Source organism: Geotrypetes seraphini, chromosome 2 (genome assembly GCF_902459505.1).
Source record: "Geotrypetes seraphini chromosome 2, aGeoSer1.1, whole genome shotgun sequence".
Lineage (NCBI taxonomy): Eukaryota > Metazoa > Chordata > Amphibia > Gymnophiona > Dermophiidae > Geotrypetes > Geotrypetes seraphini.
Window position 1 is genome coordinate 278397574 of NC_047085.1, and position 17209 is coordinate 278414782.

Below are 17209 nucleotides of genomic sequence, written 5' to 3' on the forward strand. Positions count from 1 at the left end.
TGAGGTGCATTTAAAATAGAATGTCTAAGTTTGAGTTTGGACATTTTGGAAAAGATGTCCAGAAATCCAGTAGAGAAAAGGTCCATTCTCAAAACAGCAGGACGTCTATCTTTCTCTTTTGAGAATGACTTATCTAGACATTTTGGTCCCTAGTACGTCTCTTTCTTGCCCATTCTCTAATATAAAGACACACAAAAGTCAGCTTTTCAGACGTGGTAACCAACTACCTTGTCTGAAAGGATTTCCATCAGCTGATCGCAGCAGGGGAATCTTGATCAGCTGATTAGGGAATCCCCTGCCAGGATCAGCAGAATCAGCAGAGAGATCCATGATTCTTCTCTCCCTTCCTCACACCCACCGATCCCCCCTTCACAGAAAGCTGCTGTCCTTAGAGCCCTCCACCCCTCCCCCCAACATCCCCAACACCCCCCTGACATCAGCTGACACCCCCGTGACATCAGCCAACACCCCCCTAACATCAGCCAACACCTCTGTACCATCTGATGAAAAATCAGCAGGAGGGAAGCCCACTCTCTCCTGCTTATAGGACTACTTCTTCAGAATGACAAGCTTTCCCCCACCCAATGCATCTTGGGATGTAGTAGGGGTGATTGTCTCAAAATGGTGAGCCTTCTATTCTAAAGAGGCAGTCCTATAGGCAGGAGGGAGTGGGCTTCCCCCCTGCCAATTTTTCATCAAAAGGTCAGCTGATGTCGGGGGGGGGGGCGTGTCAGCTGATGTTTGGGGGTGTTGGGTGATGTCAGCTGAACCGGTTGTGTCAGCTGGTGTCTGGTGGATTCTAAGGACAGCGGCTCTCTTTGGAGGGGAGATGGGGAATCGGTAGGTGTGAGGGAGAGATAGAGGAATCAATGTTCTCTCTGCCAGTTCAGCTGATCCTGGCAGAGGAATCCCTAAACAGCTGAGCAGGCAAGACTCCATGAAATGGCTTAGCTGATTGGGATTCCCCTGCCAGGATCAGCTGATGGGAAGCCTTTCAGACAGGGTAGGACCACTGAAAAATGCTGGGGGGGGGTTTCTCCATCTTTGGGTGGCGGGAGGGGGTCTGTGACCTCTGGGGGGAGTAAGAGAGGGGTCATGCCTTAAATCCTCCAGTGGTCATCTTGTCAGCTTGGGCATCTTTTTAGTATTTAGACACTTTTAAAACAGGTCTAGCTCCAAATGTATACAAAAAGCCTTGTATGTTTCCTTGCAGGTTTGATTCCCTTTCCCTTTCTGCAGCTTCATATGTTAAACCAGATGGGGAAAAGGCAAGGGAGATGCCGAGACTGTGCCTTAATCACCATAGTATGGAGAGTCAATTGGAGAGAAGACAAGGAAGAAATAAGTTATGTGAATGTTCTAGTGTGGGGATACAATGATGGTCCACCATGTGACCAGGATACCCTCCCTTGCTTACTTATACTGGATTATATAGAAATCAGAAATGCAGTAATAAGAAAGAATAAACAAGCACTGTTTGACCTCATCTTGTATCTTATGCTATTTAAAAGAGAGGATAGGAAATTAAGGGACTAGAATAGAAATGTATGAAGGAAACAGGATGCTAATTGCACTAGAAGTTGAGAGAAAGCATAACAAGCAAATTAATACTTACATAACTGAATATTTGTACATGCACTGTATACATAATCAAAAATTCTTACCTTTGCTATTTGATCAAACTTGCCAAATAACTCATTAAGCATATGTACAAGTTCTCCTGGTGAGCAGTCACTGGCCAGTCTTGTGAATCCAACAATGTCTGCATACAAAATGCTGCCAAAAGAAAGAAAAACCCATTCACAACTCATCTGAGACAAAGAAAATGCTGGGAATTTGAAAGATTGGTTGCAGTTCTAGAATGAAATTTTACTTTTGTTCTATGGAATAGACAGTTTTAGAAGAGTGAGCTGGCATTCAAAAGCTTTTAGTGTTATAGGCCCAGAAAAATGGAATGAGCTACATCCTATATTGAGACATGAGGTTAATATAGTGTTCTTTAGGAAAAATTTAACAATACTCCTTTCCCCACCGATTGTTGACATTTTGTCATTTGCTTTAAGATAATTATTATTTTTGCCATTTTAATATATATTGCATTTTACATAATTATTTTATGTTAAATATTGATTGGTTTGGCTGGGTTTTGGGGAAGAATTTCTTTAGCTATGGACACTTGAATCAATATATCTATTTATGTCTATTTGATAAACTTCTAAATGAATTTTTATTCAGTAAGATGGTATATAAAACTTGTTAAATATAGAAATGCTCACTCAATTCTTGTATTCAAAGGGCCATATTCTATAAACAACGCCCTGATTGTAGGTGGTGGTAAGAGTCCTAGCACTGTCTAACCAGCCAATTGGGACAAATGTTTTTGTTTTTTTTAAACAACCTGAGGCAGGCTGCCTACACTGTAGGCGCTGTCGCGGATGCAGGGAGGTGCCTAGGGACACTTAAGCTCGCTCAAGGCTGAGCATAAGTGTGCTTTTGCTCAGAAGTGGCCTTAGGCGAGCTTAAGCGGACATAGGTGTCTCCCTAGGGCCGCGATAGGCGCCTGAAATGTAGGCCAGCAAAATGTTTAGGAGTTTGCGGCAGGAGGGATTGGGCATCCCTCCTGCCATGGACAGTGTGGGGGGTTTCGGGGTGGCAGCGGGAGGGAGTGGGAAACCCTCCTGCCGGCTGACTTGCAGTAGGGCTCAGGGGTTCCCTGTCGCTGCTGCTTAGCTGATCGTGGCAGGGAGATACCCTTGCCATGATCAGCTTAGCGGCAACGCGATTCTCTACACATCATCTGTGACATGGATGCCGGTTAGAGAATCGGGGTGATTAGGTGGGGATAGGTGTGATTCTATATAGAACGCCTATGTGCAATTTTTAAAAGCCGCTTAGGCAGCTGCTGAGACCGGGCGTCCTATACAGAATCAGGCCCAAAATTTCCACAGTACATAATGATTTTATGTGCACATTGTTCTATCCACTAATTTCAGATTCTTCAATCTAGAAAAAACAGATCTCTTTAAGTGGGGTGTGGGTGGCGGTGTATAAGCATGAATGATAAAGAAGCAAAAGGACCAAACTTGGAGTATACATGTTAGATGCCATCGACTCGGTTTTGAGTCCTAGTGACTTTTTTTTTTTCTAAATCATTATTTACATTTCAAACTTTGATAATGTATACAAATGATAAATCAGAAAAACTGTATGAAAACACACTATTATCATTACAATTGTTACATTAATCAATCATTTTATCCCCTTCTTATCATAATTATAAATAATATATATGATGTGATTTCAATATAATAAGGAATTAATTTATCTCTTCAAACTAGATATCCCACCCACCCCCCTCCCTCCTACCCTCCCTGGATGTGTAGGAATCTAACAAAAAAGGGAGAAACATGATCCTAATTGTAATGTAATAAAATTAGTTAATGGACCCCATACCTCATTAAAGGACTTATTAGTTCCTAAACGTTCTGCCATCATCTTTTCATATTTATACATGGTACACACAGTTACCCACCAAAAAATGAAATTAATCCTATCATGATTTTTCCAATTATGTGTAATCATTTGAACCCCTATTCCTATCAATATCATGAAAAGGTGACTTTTATATTTATCGAAAGTGGGTTTAACATGGAGTAGCGTTCCACATATTATCGCCTCATATGACAAGGGGATAGATGATTCAAGAATAAGATAAATTTGTCCCCTAATTGACTTCCAGAAACTAAGGGGCTCATAATCGAAAGAGAAAAACGTCCAAAACCGGCCTAGGTTTGCACTTGGATGAACATTTCTCAAAAACGTCCAAGCGCAGAAATTAAAAACGGGTTTTGGACATATTTCTAAATGACCTAGACCTAAGAACATAAGAAATGCCTCTGCTGGGTCCATCGTGCCCAGCAGTCTGCTCACGCGGCGGCCCAACAGGTCCAGGACCTGTGCAGTAATCTTCTATCTATACCCCTCTATTCCCATTTCCAGTAGGAATTTGTCCAATCCTTTCTTGAACCCCAGTACCGTACTCTGCCTTATAACGTCCTCTGGAAGCGCATTCCAGGTGTCCACCACACGTTGGGTAAAGAAGAACTTCCTAGCATTTGTTTTGAATCTGTCCCCTTTCAACTTTTCCGAATGCCCTCTTGTTCTCTTATTTTTTGAAAGTTCGAAGAATCTGTCCCTCTCTACTCTCTCTATGCCCTTCATGATCTTGTAAGTCTCTATCATATCCCCTCTAAGTCTCCTCTTCTCCAGGGAAAAGAGACCCAGCTTCTCCAATCTCTCAGAATATGACAGGTTTTCCATACCTATTATCAGACGTGTTGCTCTCCTTTGAACCCTCTCGACTAACGCCATATCCTTCCTAAGATACGGCGACCAATATTGGACGCAGTACTCCAAATGCGGGCGCACCATCGCCCGATACAACGGCAGGATAACTTCTTTCGTTCTGGCTGTAATACCCTTTTTGATTATACCAAGCATTCTATTCGCTCTCTTAGCGGCCGCTGCACACTGTGCCGACGGCTTCATTGTCATGTCCACCATTACCCCCAAGTCCCTTTCCTGGGTACTCTTATTCAATAACATCCCTCCCATTGTATAGTTGTACCAATGTTCCCGCTAAGCTGCGCTGGCCTGCGCTCGCGCACAAAATATTACATCGCAGCGCACAAGTTTCTCTTCACAGCGCACACACGCGTCGCAAAGGTAAGGGGAGGTAAGGTAAGGGGACGCATTGGGGGGATTGCACTTCCCCACAATTGCCATGCTTCGGTTCCTCTTCTTCCTTCCTTCCTCCCCCCCCCCCGCGGGACCCTGCGGCACCATCAACTCTTACTCCCTCTAATGTCGGCCCTGCAGCTCCAGACTTCCTCGCACCTTCTCCCCTCCCCCTTTGGATCGCTATTATTTTAAATGTTATAGCCGCGGAGCTGTATCCATCAGTGGAGATGTCTAACCTCGGCCTGCCCCGGAACTCTTACTGCAACAGTGACTTCCTGTTCCTGCCTAGACGGGCGGCTGCTGCAGTAAGAGTTCCGGGGCAGGCCGAGGTTAGACATCTCCACTGATGGATACAGCTCCGCGGCTATAACATTTAAAATAATAGCGATCCAAAGGGGGAGGGGAGAAGGTGCGAGGAAGTCTGGAGCTGCAGGGCCGACATTAGAGGGAGTAAGAGTTGATGGTGCCGCAGGGTCCCGCGGGGGGGGGGGGGGAGGAAGGAAGGAAGAAGAGGAACCGAAGCATGGCAATTGTGGGGAAGTGCAGAGCTGCAGGGAAGAGTGTTGCGGTACCCAGCTGGAGGGAGAAGGAAGATGAGGGAGGGAATTAAAGGAGATGCCAGGGCTTGGAGCGTAGGAGGAAGGTATGCCAGTCTAAGGGAAAAGGAAGGGGGAGATGTGAGAGCATGGAGGGGGAGCGAAAGATGGAAGAAAAGGAAAGGAGAGAGATGCCAGAGAATCAGGGAAGGGGAGATACCAGACTATGAGGAGAGGTGTGGGAGAGGGAAGGCGAGGAGAGAGATGCCAGACCAATGGGGTGAAAGGAGAGATGGAAGGGGGAGGCATACAGTTTCTGGAAGGGGCATAGAAGGAGAGAAGATGCCATATAGGGGAAGAGAGACGGCAGACAGTGGATGGAAGGAAGAGAGTTACAAGAAGATGAGGAAAGGAGAAACCACAGAAGACAAAGGTAGAAAAAAATTTCTATTTATTTATTGCTTTAGGAGACATGTGTCACTGTTTCTGTGAAGCATTGTATGCAGAGTCCAGCTTCTTGCTGGTTCAATTTAACCTTTGTCTATGTATTTTTATTTTATCCCCCCTTTTACAAAACTGTGAAGCGTTTTTAGCACCAGCCTTGGTGGTAGCAGCTCTGATGCTCAGAATTTTATGAGCATCAGAGCTGTTACCTCCGTAGCTAAAATCCACACTACAGTTTTGTAAAAGAGGGAGGGGTTAGTTTGTGATTACATATTCCTTACTAGGCGAAGGTGTTTTCTGTGTTCTGTGTGTTCGAAAGACATGGTTTTCTGTTAGGATTGACGGTGTAGGATTGATCTGTGCTGGTCTGGCTTGTTTAGTTTTACAATGGGTGTATTGATGTACTGCTCACTGCAATATGTAAGATGCTGCCTTTTCCTAGGTACTCATGTGTGACGTGTGGTTTGTTACTAAAAATCATGTTTTTCTTACAGATGGGGGGGGGGTGCCAAAAAATGATGGGCCCCGGATGTTACATATGCTAGGTACGCCACTGTATGTAAAGATACCAGAAAGCTGGCGTAGCAAAAACTTCTAAGTTTTGAGTATTTAACCCTCCCACAATCTCACGGGCACTCGTTTCAAGTTTATTGAGATTTTGATTTAAACGCAATATCAAATATTTTCAATGCGTATAACAAAAATAAATTTGGGGAAATAAATAAAACCATTTGAACCAGTGTTCCCGCTAAGCTGCGCTGGCGTGCGCTGGCGCACAAAATATTACATCGCAGCGCACACGTTTCTCGTCACAGCGCACGATCGGAAGAGGCGTACGGCAGATGGCAGGGCGGCGAGAGGAGAATCGGGCGAGTTGGCTCATAACTTGCTGGCGCCCGATATTTTTGGCTCACGGTGAAAAAAGTTTGCTCACAACACCCGCCCGCTTAGAGGGAACACTGGTTGTACCTCGAGTTTCTGCTCCCCACATGTAATACTTTACATTTTTCAATGTTGAACTTCATCTGCCATTTCGCCGCCCATTCTTCTAATTTGTTCAAGTCCCTTTGCAACTTTTCGCAGTCCTCTGTAGTCCGAGCTCCATTAAATAGTTTGGTGTCATCCGCAAATTTTATTATCTCGCACTACGTTCCTATTTCTAGATCATTTATGAAGATATTAAATAGCAGCGGCCCGAGCACCGAGCCCTGCGGGACACCACTCGTGACCCTCCTCCAGTCGGAGTAGTGGCCCTTCACTCCTACCCTTTGTTTTCTACCCTCCAACCAGTTTCTGATCCATCTATGTACGTCTCCTTCCACCCCATGGTTCTTCAGTTTCCGGAGTAGACGTTCATGGGGCACCTTGTCAAAGGCTTTTTGGAAATCTAGATATATGATGTCTATGGGGTCTCCTTTGTCCATCCGTTTGTTGATCCCTTCGAAGAAGTGCAATAAGTTCGTTAGGCACGATCTTCCCTTGCAGAAACCATGCTGGCTGGTTATCAGAAGTTCATGTTTTTCAAAATGTTAATCGATGTTTTCTTTTATCAGTGCTTCTGCCATTTTCCACGGAACCGAAGTCAAGCTCACCGGCATATAGTTTCCTGGGTCACCTCTTGATCCCTTTTTAAAGATGGGCGTAACGTTGGCTATCTTCCAATCTTCCGGGATCTCGCCTGTTTTCAGGGATAAGTTGCAAATTTGCTGCAGTAGTTCCGCTATCTCCTCCTTTAATTCCTTCAGAACCCTTGGATGTATGCCATCCGGACCCGGGGATTTGTCAGTTTTTAGTTTTTCTATCTGCCTACGAACGTCCTCAAGGCTCACTTCTATGGATGTTAATTTTTCTGCCTGACTTCCGTTGAAGAATTGCTCAGGTTCCGGTATGTTGGACGTGTTTTTGTTTGTAAATACAGACGAGAAGAACATGTTAAGCCTTTCTGCCACTACCTTCTCCTCCTTCACCACTCCCTTCCTGTCTCCGTCGTCCAGCGGTCCCACTTCCTCTCTAGCCGGCTGCTTCCCTTTAACATATCTGAAGAATGGTTTGAAATTTCTTGCTTCCCTGGCTAGCCTCTCCTCATACTCTCTTTTGGCTTTCCGAACCTCACGGTGACATTCTTTTTGATGTTTCTTGTGCTCTTTCCAGTTCCCCTCAGTTTTGTCCTTTTTCCATTTCTTGAATGATTTTTTCTTATTGCCTATCGCTTCCTTCACTGTTTTGGTTATCCACGCCGGGTCTTTTGTTCGATTCTTTTTACACCCCTTCCTGAATCTGGGGATATACAGATTTTGCGCCTCGCTCACCATGTCCCTGAAGAAGGACCAGGCATGATTTACCGTTAGCCATGTTTTGGAAGTGTTCCTAAGTTTCTTCCTTACCAATTCCCTCATTGCTTCGTAGTTTCCTTTCCTGAAGTTAAAAGTTGTCGCAATGGATCTCTTGCCTTTTGACACTCCTACCTCAACCTTGAACTTGATCATATTATGATCGCTGTTCCCCAACGGTCCCACTACTTCTACTTCCTTTGCAGGTCCCCTTAACCCATTTAGGATTAGATCCAGAGTGGCATTTCCTCTCGTCGGTTCTCTAACAAGCTGTTCCATGAAACAATCCTGTGTAGCTTCCAGGAATTTTGTCTCCCTAGCGCATTTCGAGCTTCCAAGCCTCCAGTCTATCCCAGGGTAGTTGAAGTCTCCCATAATAACCGTGTTGCCGCTTTTGCATTCATGCTTCATCTCGGCTTCCATTTCCTCATCGATATCTCTGGTTTGCCCTGGTGGGCGATAAAATAGGCCCATCTTTATTTCAGGCCCTTTCCTTCCCGGTATTTTAACCCATAGTGCTGCTCAATGTCCAAAGCTAAACGGGGTGTTTCGGGAGGCGTGTCGAGAGCGGGAGTTGGGCGGGACATGGGCCGGCTTAGACTTAGTCATACAGCATGTATAACCGAAAGTTATACAGCCCAGGATCGACGGAACTTGGACGTTGTGACTTAGACCATGTAAAACATGGTCTAAGTCACAAAAAACCACCTAAACTCACCAGATAAGCACTGCAAACACATAACACAGACCCCCACACACTACCCCAGTGATCACCAACTCCCCCCCCATAAAAAATTTATTCACAACTTTTAATTTCAGCCTCCAAGGGGAAGCAACCAGCAAGGGAGGAAGCGGGACCCTTGGTTGATGGAGACAGAAAGGGAGTGGTAAAAGAGGAAAAGGAGATAGCTGACAGGCTAAATGAGTTCTTCACTTCAGCCTTCATGAGGGAGGACACAACCAACATTCTGGAACCCGAGGAGATCGTAAAAGGAGACCAGGATGAAAATCTGGTCCAACTAGAGGTAAGCAAAGTGGATGTCCTCAAGCAGATAGACAGGCTAAAGAGCGACAAATCACCAGGTCCGGACGACATTCACCCAAGGGTACTCAAGGAACTAAGGAACGAAATAGCTGAGCCACTTAGACAAATTTGCAACCTATCCTTAAAAACTGGAGAGATTCCGGAAGACTGGAAAATAGCAAATGTCACGCCCATCTTCAAGAAAGGCTCAAGGGGAGACCCAGGAAACTACAGGCCGGTGAGCTTGACCTCGGTCCCGGGAAAGATGATGGAAGCGCTGATTAAAGACTGCATCTGGGAACACATCGAAAACACTGGGCAGCTAAAGCCGAGCCAGCATGGCTTCTGCAAGGGCAGGTCATGCCTCACTAACTTATTATACTTCTTTGAGGGGGTAAACAGCCAGGTGGATAAAGGGGAATCTATAGACATCATTTACCTTGACTTCCAAAAAGCCTTCGACAAGGTACCACATGAAAGACTGCTAAGGAAGCTATGGAACCATGGGGTGCAAGGGGAGGTCCACCGATGGATCAAAAACTGGCTGGCGGACAGGAAACAGAGGGTTGGAATAAAGGGCCATTACTTAGACTGGCAATGGGTCACGAGCGGAGTTCCACAGGGGTCTGTGCTGGGACCGCTCCTGTTCAATATATTTATTAACGACCTGGAGGCAGGAACAAAATGTGAGGTTATTAAATTTGCGGATGACTCCAAATTATACAGCAGGGTTGAAAGCAAGGAGGACTGCAAAAAATCTCCAAAAAGATCTGACAGCGCTGGAAGAGTGGGCCAAAAAGTGGCAAATGAGTTTCAACATAGGGAAATGCAAGGTCATGCATATAGGGAAAAAGAACCCGATGGGGGGTTCACCGCTAGGGGTGAGCAACCTTGAAAGAGACCTGGGTGTGATGGTAGACACATCATTAAAGGCGTCAGCACAGTGCGCCACAGCCTCAAGGAAAGCAAACAAAATGTTGGGTATCATCAAGAAGGGTATTACGACCAGGACGAAGGAAGTCATCCTGCCACTGTATCGTGCAATGGTGCGCCCGCACCTGGAGAACTGTGTCCAGTACTGGTCGCCGTACCTCAAGAAGGACATGGCGGTACTTAAGAGAGTCCAGAGAAGAGCAACTAAGCTAATAAAGGGTATGGAAGACCTCTCATATACTGACAGACTGAAGAAGCTGGGGCTTTTCTCCCTGGAAAAGCGGAGACTTAGAGGAGACATGATAGAAACCTTCAAGATCATGAAGGGCATAGAAAGAGTAGGCAGGGACAGATTTTTCAAATTATGGGGAACCACAAGTACAAGGGGGAAATTGAAAGGGGAAAGGTTTAGAACAAACGCCAGGAAGTTCTTTTTCACTCAGAGGGTGGTGGATACATGGAACGCGCTACTGGAGGATGTGATAAGCAAAAGCACGCTACAGGGCTTCAAAGAGGGTCTGGACAGGTACCTGGAGGACAAAGGGATTGAGGGGTACAGATAAGAGTAGAAGTAGGTAATAGGGACAGGATTAGAGGATTAGAGGCAGTTACAAAATTAGTCAAGGACACTGTTCAGGCAATTAGGCCTGATGGGCCGCCGCAGGAGCGGACCGCTGGGCAGGATGGACCTCTGGTCTGCCTCAGCGGAGGCAACTTCTTATGTTCAGACCATCATCACCTGGCATAGGAAAGCCTAGTCGTCCAGCCCAGAGGCAGCTTAAGTCATCTTGGGGGTGGGTTAGGGACCCATAGAGTGTAGGACCCATGCCCATAAGCCCCTGTAATCACTACATTGATACTTAAACATGTGCACTGCCCTATACACCCCAAAACCCTTTTTTACTGGCATCTAAGTGGCTCCTGCTGCCATAAGGGCTATTGGAGTGGTAGATAAGTGGGTCTAGGGGATTCTGGAGGTGGTTTGGGGGGGCTCATCATCACCTATAAGGGAGCTGTAGTGAGGAGAAGCCATGGCACCCTTTTTGTGAAGTTCACAGCAGTGCCCTGTAAGGTACCCCACTACTTTGGTGGCATGTCTGGGTGTTCAGTCCATCACTTTGCAGACCCCTCCCACGCCCAACAGGGCTTGTTCTAGGCGTTTTGGACTTGGACGGAAAGTTGGACAGAAATGTGGTATACAGATGGACGATTTAGTGGCTTGGACGATCAGATCGGCAGGACGTATAATTAGACGATTTTCGAAAGTAAAAAAAAAGTTGGACGTATCTTTCGAAAATGTGCCTTAAACTCTTTTTAACTTTGGACGACTTGCGAGATGGGCGTAAACGGACTTAGACGTCCCTTTCAATTATGCCCCTCTAAGTATCAATGGACAAAAATATAACAGATGATCCAAAGTCCCTATATTAATATGACAATGCCAACATCTATTAGATTTAGAATTATCTATTTTTTGTAAACAAAATGGGGTCCAAAAAATCCTATGCAACAAAAATAACCATGTTTGTCTCATAGATGCTGACATTATACATTTCAACCTCCAAGTCCAAATTCGTGGCCAACGAGATACAGAAATATACTGTTCTATCTCAATGCTCCAAATGTGTCTAAGACTATTTTTTGGCTTCGTATTCAAAAATTCAGAAATTAATTTGTACCATTGGGCGGCCTGATGTCTTACTAAATCTGTCTGGTAGCAAAGTTATCTGCAAGCTGTAATAGGTTTTTAAATTTTTCCATTCAGGGAACCCACTCTGAATAGCCTGCTTCAACTGCAACCACCTACATTGTTGAGATTTTAAGATGCCAAATGATTGTTGCAGCTGTGAAAACTCAAGCAGTTTTCCATTAGATATAACTTCATCCAATGTCCGAATACCTGCCTGCATCCAATTCTTCCAGGCGATCGCAGCTTGAAGTTCAAGTTCAAGTTTATTTGTTCTTAATGAATCGCCTATTTAAATTACTAGGCGATGTACAACATATAAAATATGCAAATAAAATATTAGTGTTAACATGTAAAATAACTTTTGTTATGGGTTAAAACATTACATACAAAATACATATATATAAAATAAAATAACTTTGTTATGGGTTAAAACTTACATGAATTGTGTGGGTAAGTGGGAAAAAGTTACAATGTTTGGATAGGAGAGAAGGAAAAACAAAAGGAAAGAACAAAAAAGGGGGGGGGGTAATTTTAGCTGCTTAAGTAAGAATCGATTATTAATATGCTAGGAATCATAAGCATCTTTAAAGAGAAATGTTTTTAGAGTTTTTTTAAATAAGGTTAAGTCTTTTAATTCTCTGATATATTGGGGTAAAAGATTCCACGATTGGGGGGCCATAACTGAAAACATATCGTGCCGTCTAATTCCTATTACTTTCATTGAGGGAACGGAAAGAAGATTATAAGAAGTTGAGCGGAGAGACCGTATCGTGCTATAAGGGATTAGCCACCTGTTGATAAATTGTGGTTCATTAAAATTCAAGGTTTTAAAAACTAAAAACAGTAATTTAAAAGTAATACGATGGCTTACCGGAAGCCAATGGGATTTAATCAACAGGGGGGTAACATGATCATACTTTTTTGCGTTGTAGATCAGTTTCACGGCGGTATTTTTTATCAATTGCAACCTTCTTTTTTCTTTTTGAGTAATGTTAAGAAGGAGAGAGTTACAGTAATCTATTCTGGATATTATTAAGGAATGAATTAGAATATTAATAGATTTAGGTTGTAAGAATTTGGCGAATGAGCGAATTAAACGTAATTTATAAAAACATACTTTGACAATATTGCTAACATGGTCATGATAGGTAAGTTTGTCATCGATTAAGACACCTAAAATTTTTATAGAGGTAACCTGTTCTAATTCGGTGTTATTGATGGAAATAGGAGAGCTTAATATTGTATCTCTTTTCCAAGAGTTTAACCATAAGGACTGCAAAGTAAATTTCATTATAGGAACCTCTGTTAATTTGTCAATAAATTTAATTGTGTTCCATGTATCCAATAAAATTATGTTGTCCTTAGCATATTTAGGTAATCTGATACTTAGTACATGAGATAGTCGCATAGGGGGACATAATTTTCCATTCAAGATATAGCCAATTCGGCTGATGTTCCATAAGCTCAGGAAGGATCCAATACATACCTTGATGCATTATATAGGCTTGATGATACCTATAAAAATTGGGAAAATTTACCCCACCCTCCACAATTGGTTTCTGGTTTTTGTTTATTATTTTTTTAATTTATTTATATTTTCACAAATTGTTAAACAACAATTTAAAGAAATTAACAATTGAAATAAGGAACAGGCAATAAATTATAAAATAATTCCACATAAGTGACTAATCAGAGTCCACAAAATAAGGGGAGAGAGGCCATCACGTCCAAGAGAAGTTGGATCTGAAGAATAAGTCATAACAATCACATTACAGAGTGTGGTTGGATTTAACAAACTGCCTGGGTGAAGGACTCCATGGGAGAATCTGGAGCTCTAGAGGCTGTCTTACCCTCTAAGAAGAAATTTAATTGATCAGGATCATAAAATATATATCTAACATTCTGATAGGTAAGGCAGCATTTACAGGGAAAAAGTAACTGAAAAGTTGCTCCCAAACTCAAAATTGACTGACGATAAGCCAAGAATTTCTTCTGTCTGGCTTGCGTCCATTTGGATACATCAGGAAATATTGAAACTTTGAAACCATGAAATTCCGCATTATCAGTCTTATAGAATAGACGAAGAACTGCCTCTTTATCCTGAAGAAAAACAAATAAAGTTGCGTGCCTGATTTTAAGGCCAAATGGGATAGACACATGGGATCTATTCACAGAAAAAGGTAGGGGAGGGTCATTGGGGTGGGCAGATTAGATGGGCCATGGCCCTTATCTGCCGTCTATTTCTATGTTTCTATGTAACAGTTATTTCTTCTTGAATTGATGTTTCCAGCATACCAGTGAAATCCAAGTCTCCTGGTGCAATCCCTTTGCCTTTATCTTCTTTGGGAATATTCAAATAGTATAGCTTTTGTAACTGTGGCATATTATTTTCAGGAAATTTCAAGACTAATTTTAAGAAGGAATTAAACAAGTCTCTCAGTGTTTGAAATTTGGAAACCGGGAAATTTAATAGTCTGAGATTTAAATTTCTATTTGCATTTTCCAAATTTTCCATTTTTCTAATAAGCAAGAACTTTTCCTTCAATTGTAAATTCATGGAAACCTTCACTTCTGCCATTGATTCAGGGAACTGATGTAACTCTACTGCACCCCTCAACATTGGGTAATGAAGTCTCATATAGTTTCAGAAAATCACATACTGACCCGCAAAGTTTTACTCCCTCTTAAAAATCCAACGGCTAGGGAGTAAAACTTTGCGGTCAGTATGCAATTTTCTGAAACTACATGAGACTTCATTACCCAATGTTGAGGGGTGCAGTAGAGTTACATCGGTTCCCTGAAGCAGGACCAAAACGTGGCACGTCGGAACCAGTGAATTCCGAAGCTAAGTTTTATCTCTTTAAGCTACATATATAAGATGATACAGTTGTAGCCAGCTTGGCCTTTAGAAATCCAATAGTAATTAACATCATCATCTTGGCACTGTATTGAACAATGCAGTGATTGGGTGGTGAGGCGGTATTTTCGCCTTCATGTCTCTGAGCATAAGTTTCAATTACAGCAAAAGAAGTATTATCAACATTTTTTGTTGTTAAGGCATACAGTGACTTTTTTATTTTTGCTGATACATTCTCTTTAGTCACTCAACTTTCTAATTAGGTTGAGATTGTTTGCCTCTTTTCTATTTTTGACTTGGTAAGGGAACTTGAGCAGATGCGATCAGGTCTGCTTTTAATCTTTCCACAGTTTTTAACTCTGTTTGCTTTGAGGAAGCCATTTCAACTCTTTTCCTTCTTTATTAAAAAAAATTAATTTGCTTAAATATTCAAATTAACTGCCGAGTGTGAGGAGCTCTTCAATCAACCAGCCATTCCATTGTGCTGCCAAGCCACGCCCCTCGAGTTCTAGTAATTTGATGAATTAAAGATCCAAAAAGAAGTTGGTCAAGTGCTAGTCTGATGAGGTCCTCCAGCATCATACCCACAAGTAGTTGTCAACAGATCCAGTCACCTCAGTTAGCCACATTTTTCAGTGTCATCTTCTAATACAACATGAGGCAAGAGAAGAAAAACAAAATGCCCCATGCTCTATCCCAAATTCTTTGCCACATCTGTTGTAGCTTTCCCATGCCCCATCTCTTTAACCAATTGCCTGCAGTCATAGGTGGTTGGTGACTCAGCTGTTTGAGGATGTTACAATGGGCAGGGTTAATAGTTAAAATCCCTAGTGAGGGCAACATCTATGCCATCAGTAAAAGGATAGTAGGGTACTTCTGAACACAGCATGGAAGGATCCCCTTCACTGATTCTCTGGTGAAGCTGCACCAGTTGCCTCTCCCTATTACCTCTGTGTGTTATTTTTATTATTTATTAAAAAAAAAAATTATAAGCTGTCTTTATCCAAGGCAGGTTACAACAAAACATACATAATAAAAATATGCAAAAACATAGACATAAAGAAAAAAAATCACAAATAAAGAATTCGTCAAGATTGGTCAAATGCCATGTGCAAAAGATGTAGACAAAATTGAGCTTTAAACAATTTTAAATTGTCCAGCTTCCTGATGTTCAGTGGAAGTGTAATCCATTCAGTATATTCCATTCCACTACCAGACAAGATCCACTTACTGTACTTGTGTAGTCCAAAAGCACTTGTTTAAAGGAAGAAATTATACATTTACAAATATAAAGTACATCTCCAAATATAAAGTAGAAACGGAAACATGACGGCAGATAAAGGGCGAATGGCCCAAACAGGCTGCCCATCCACAACATCCACTATCTTCTCCTCTCCCTAAGAGATCCCACACACCTGTACCATGCTAACTTGAATTCAGATACAGCCTTTATCTCCACCACCTCCAACAGCAGACAATTCCACGCATCTACCACCTTTTCTGTAAAGAAGTATTTTCTTACATTACTTCTGAACCCATCACCTGAATATGCAAGACCAAGTTAATTTGGTAGTACATAAAGGTTTCCAAATCTTATGGAAACTGTGCACCCTCAGATCATACTTTGATTTCTCGACATTTAAGTTATTAGTCCAATCACTGATATTGAGTCATCTCAACTATGGTAATATTGTCTATCTGGCAGGTGTTAAGAAAACTATCTCCAGGCTGCGAATTATACAGAATGCCGCAGCTAGACTTATATTTGGATTGAATAAGTTTGATCATGTCACTCCCCTGTTTCAGGAATTGCATTGGCTACCGCTCGAGGCACGTATTGTCTTCAAGTTGGGTTGCATCTATTATAGAGTCCTGATGGATCAAGCTCCACTGTACTTGATGGATTTATTTTCAGCATCTCTCATAAAACCCATGCCTTATTTCTCTATCCATCAGTGAAGGGTTTCAAGTTTAAAAGATATCATGAACGTATGTTCTTATATCTGACTGCCATTTGGGATAAAGATTTCAAGAATTTCTAGAATTTAGGAGACACTTGAAAACCTGTTTTCTAAGTTCTTAGGTAACTAATTTCATTCTCATTCCCAAATTGTTACATTTTATTAGTCTTTTGTAAACCGCATAAAACTGTAAGGTTATGCGGTCTAGAAATTGATTTTATGTTTATGTTTATCACCTCTTAACCTCATCCTATGCCCTCTCTTTCAGGATTTTTCCTCTCTCCCGTCTTTCTTCCAGAGTATACATATTAAGGTCTCTAAGTCTGTCCCCATATGATTTATGACAAAGACCACTAACCTATTTTGTAGCAACAACCCTCTAGATTGACTCCATCCTATTTATATCTTTTTGAAGATGCAGTCTCCAAAATTGCACACAATATTTCAAATAGGGCCTCACCAGAGACTTATTCAATGACATTATCAATTCCCTTTTCCTATTGGCCATTCTTCTCCTTATGCACCCAAGCATCTTCCTGACTGTCGCCTTTTCTACCTGTTTAGCCACCCTGAGATCATCAGACACAATCACCCTCAAGTCCCGCTCTTCTTCCATGCACAGAAGTACTTTGCCTCCTATACTGATTACCTCCATCATTGCTGAGCAAGATGAGTTCTATAGGATTGGGCGATA

At 42.4% G+C, this 17209-nt stretch overlaps 1 protein-coding gene across 3 annotated transcripts in view; it reads right to left on the minus strand.

Moving 5' to 3' along the window:
- ADCY2 (adenylate cyclase 2) overlaps positions 1-17209 on the minus strand; it is a 1055565-nt gene that overhangs the window by 736821 nt on the left and 301535 nt on the right. For 2 of the 3 annotated variants that reach the window (XM_033929718.1, XM_033929719.1), the window contains exon 6: positions 1665-1776. The exons of the other annotated variant lie outside the window; for it this stretch is intronic. In XM_033929718.1, coding sequence (XP_033785609.1) covers positions 1665-1776 — 112 coding nt within the window. The remainder of the gene's footprint in view (positions 1-1664; positions 1777-17209) is intronic. 3 annotated transcript variants of the gene reach the window in all.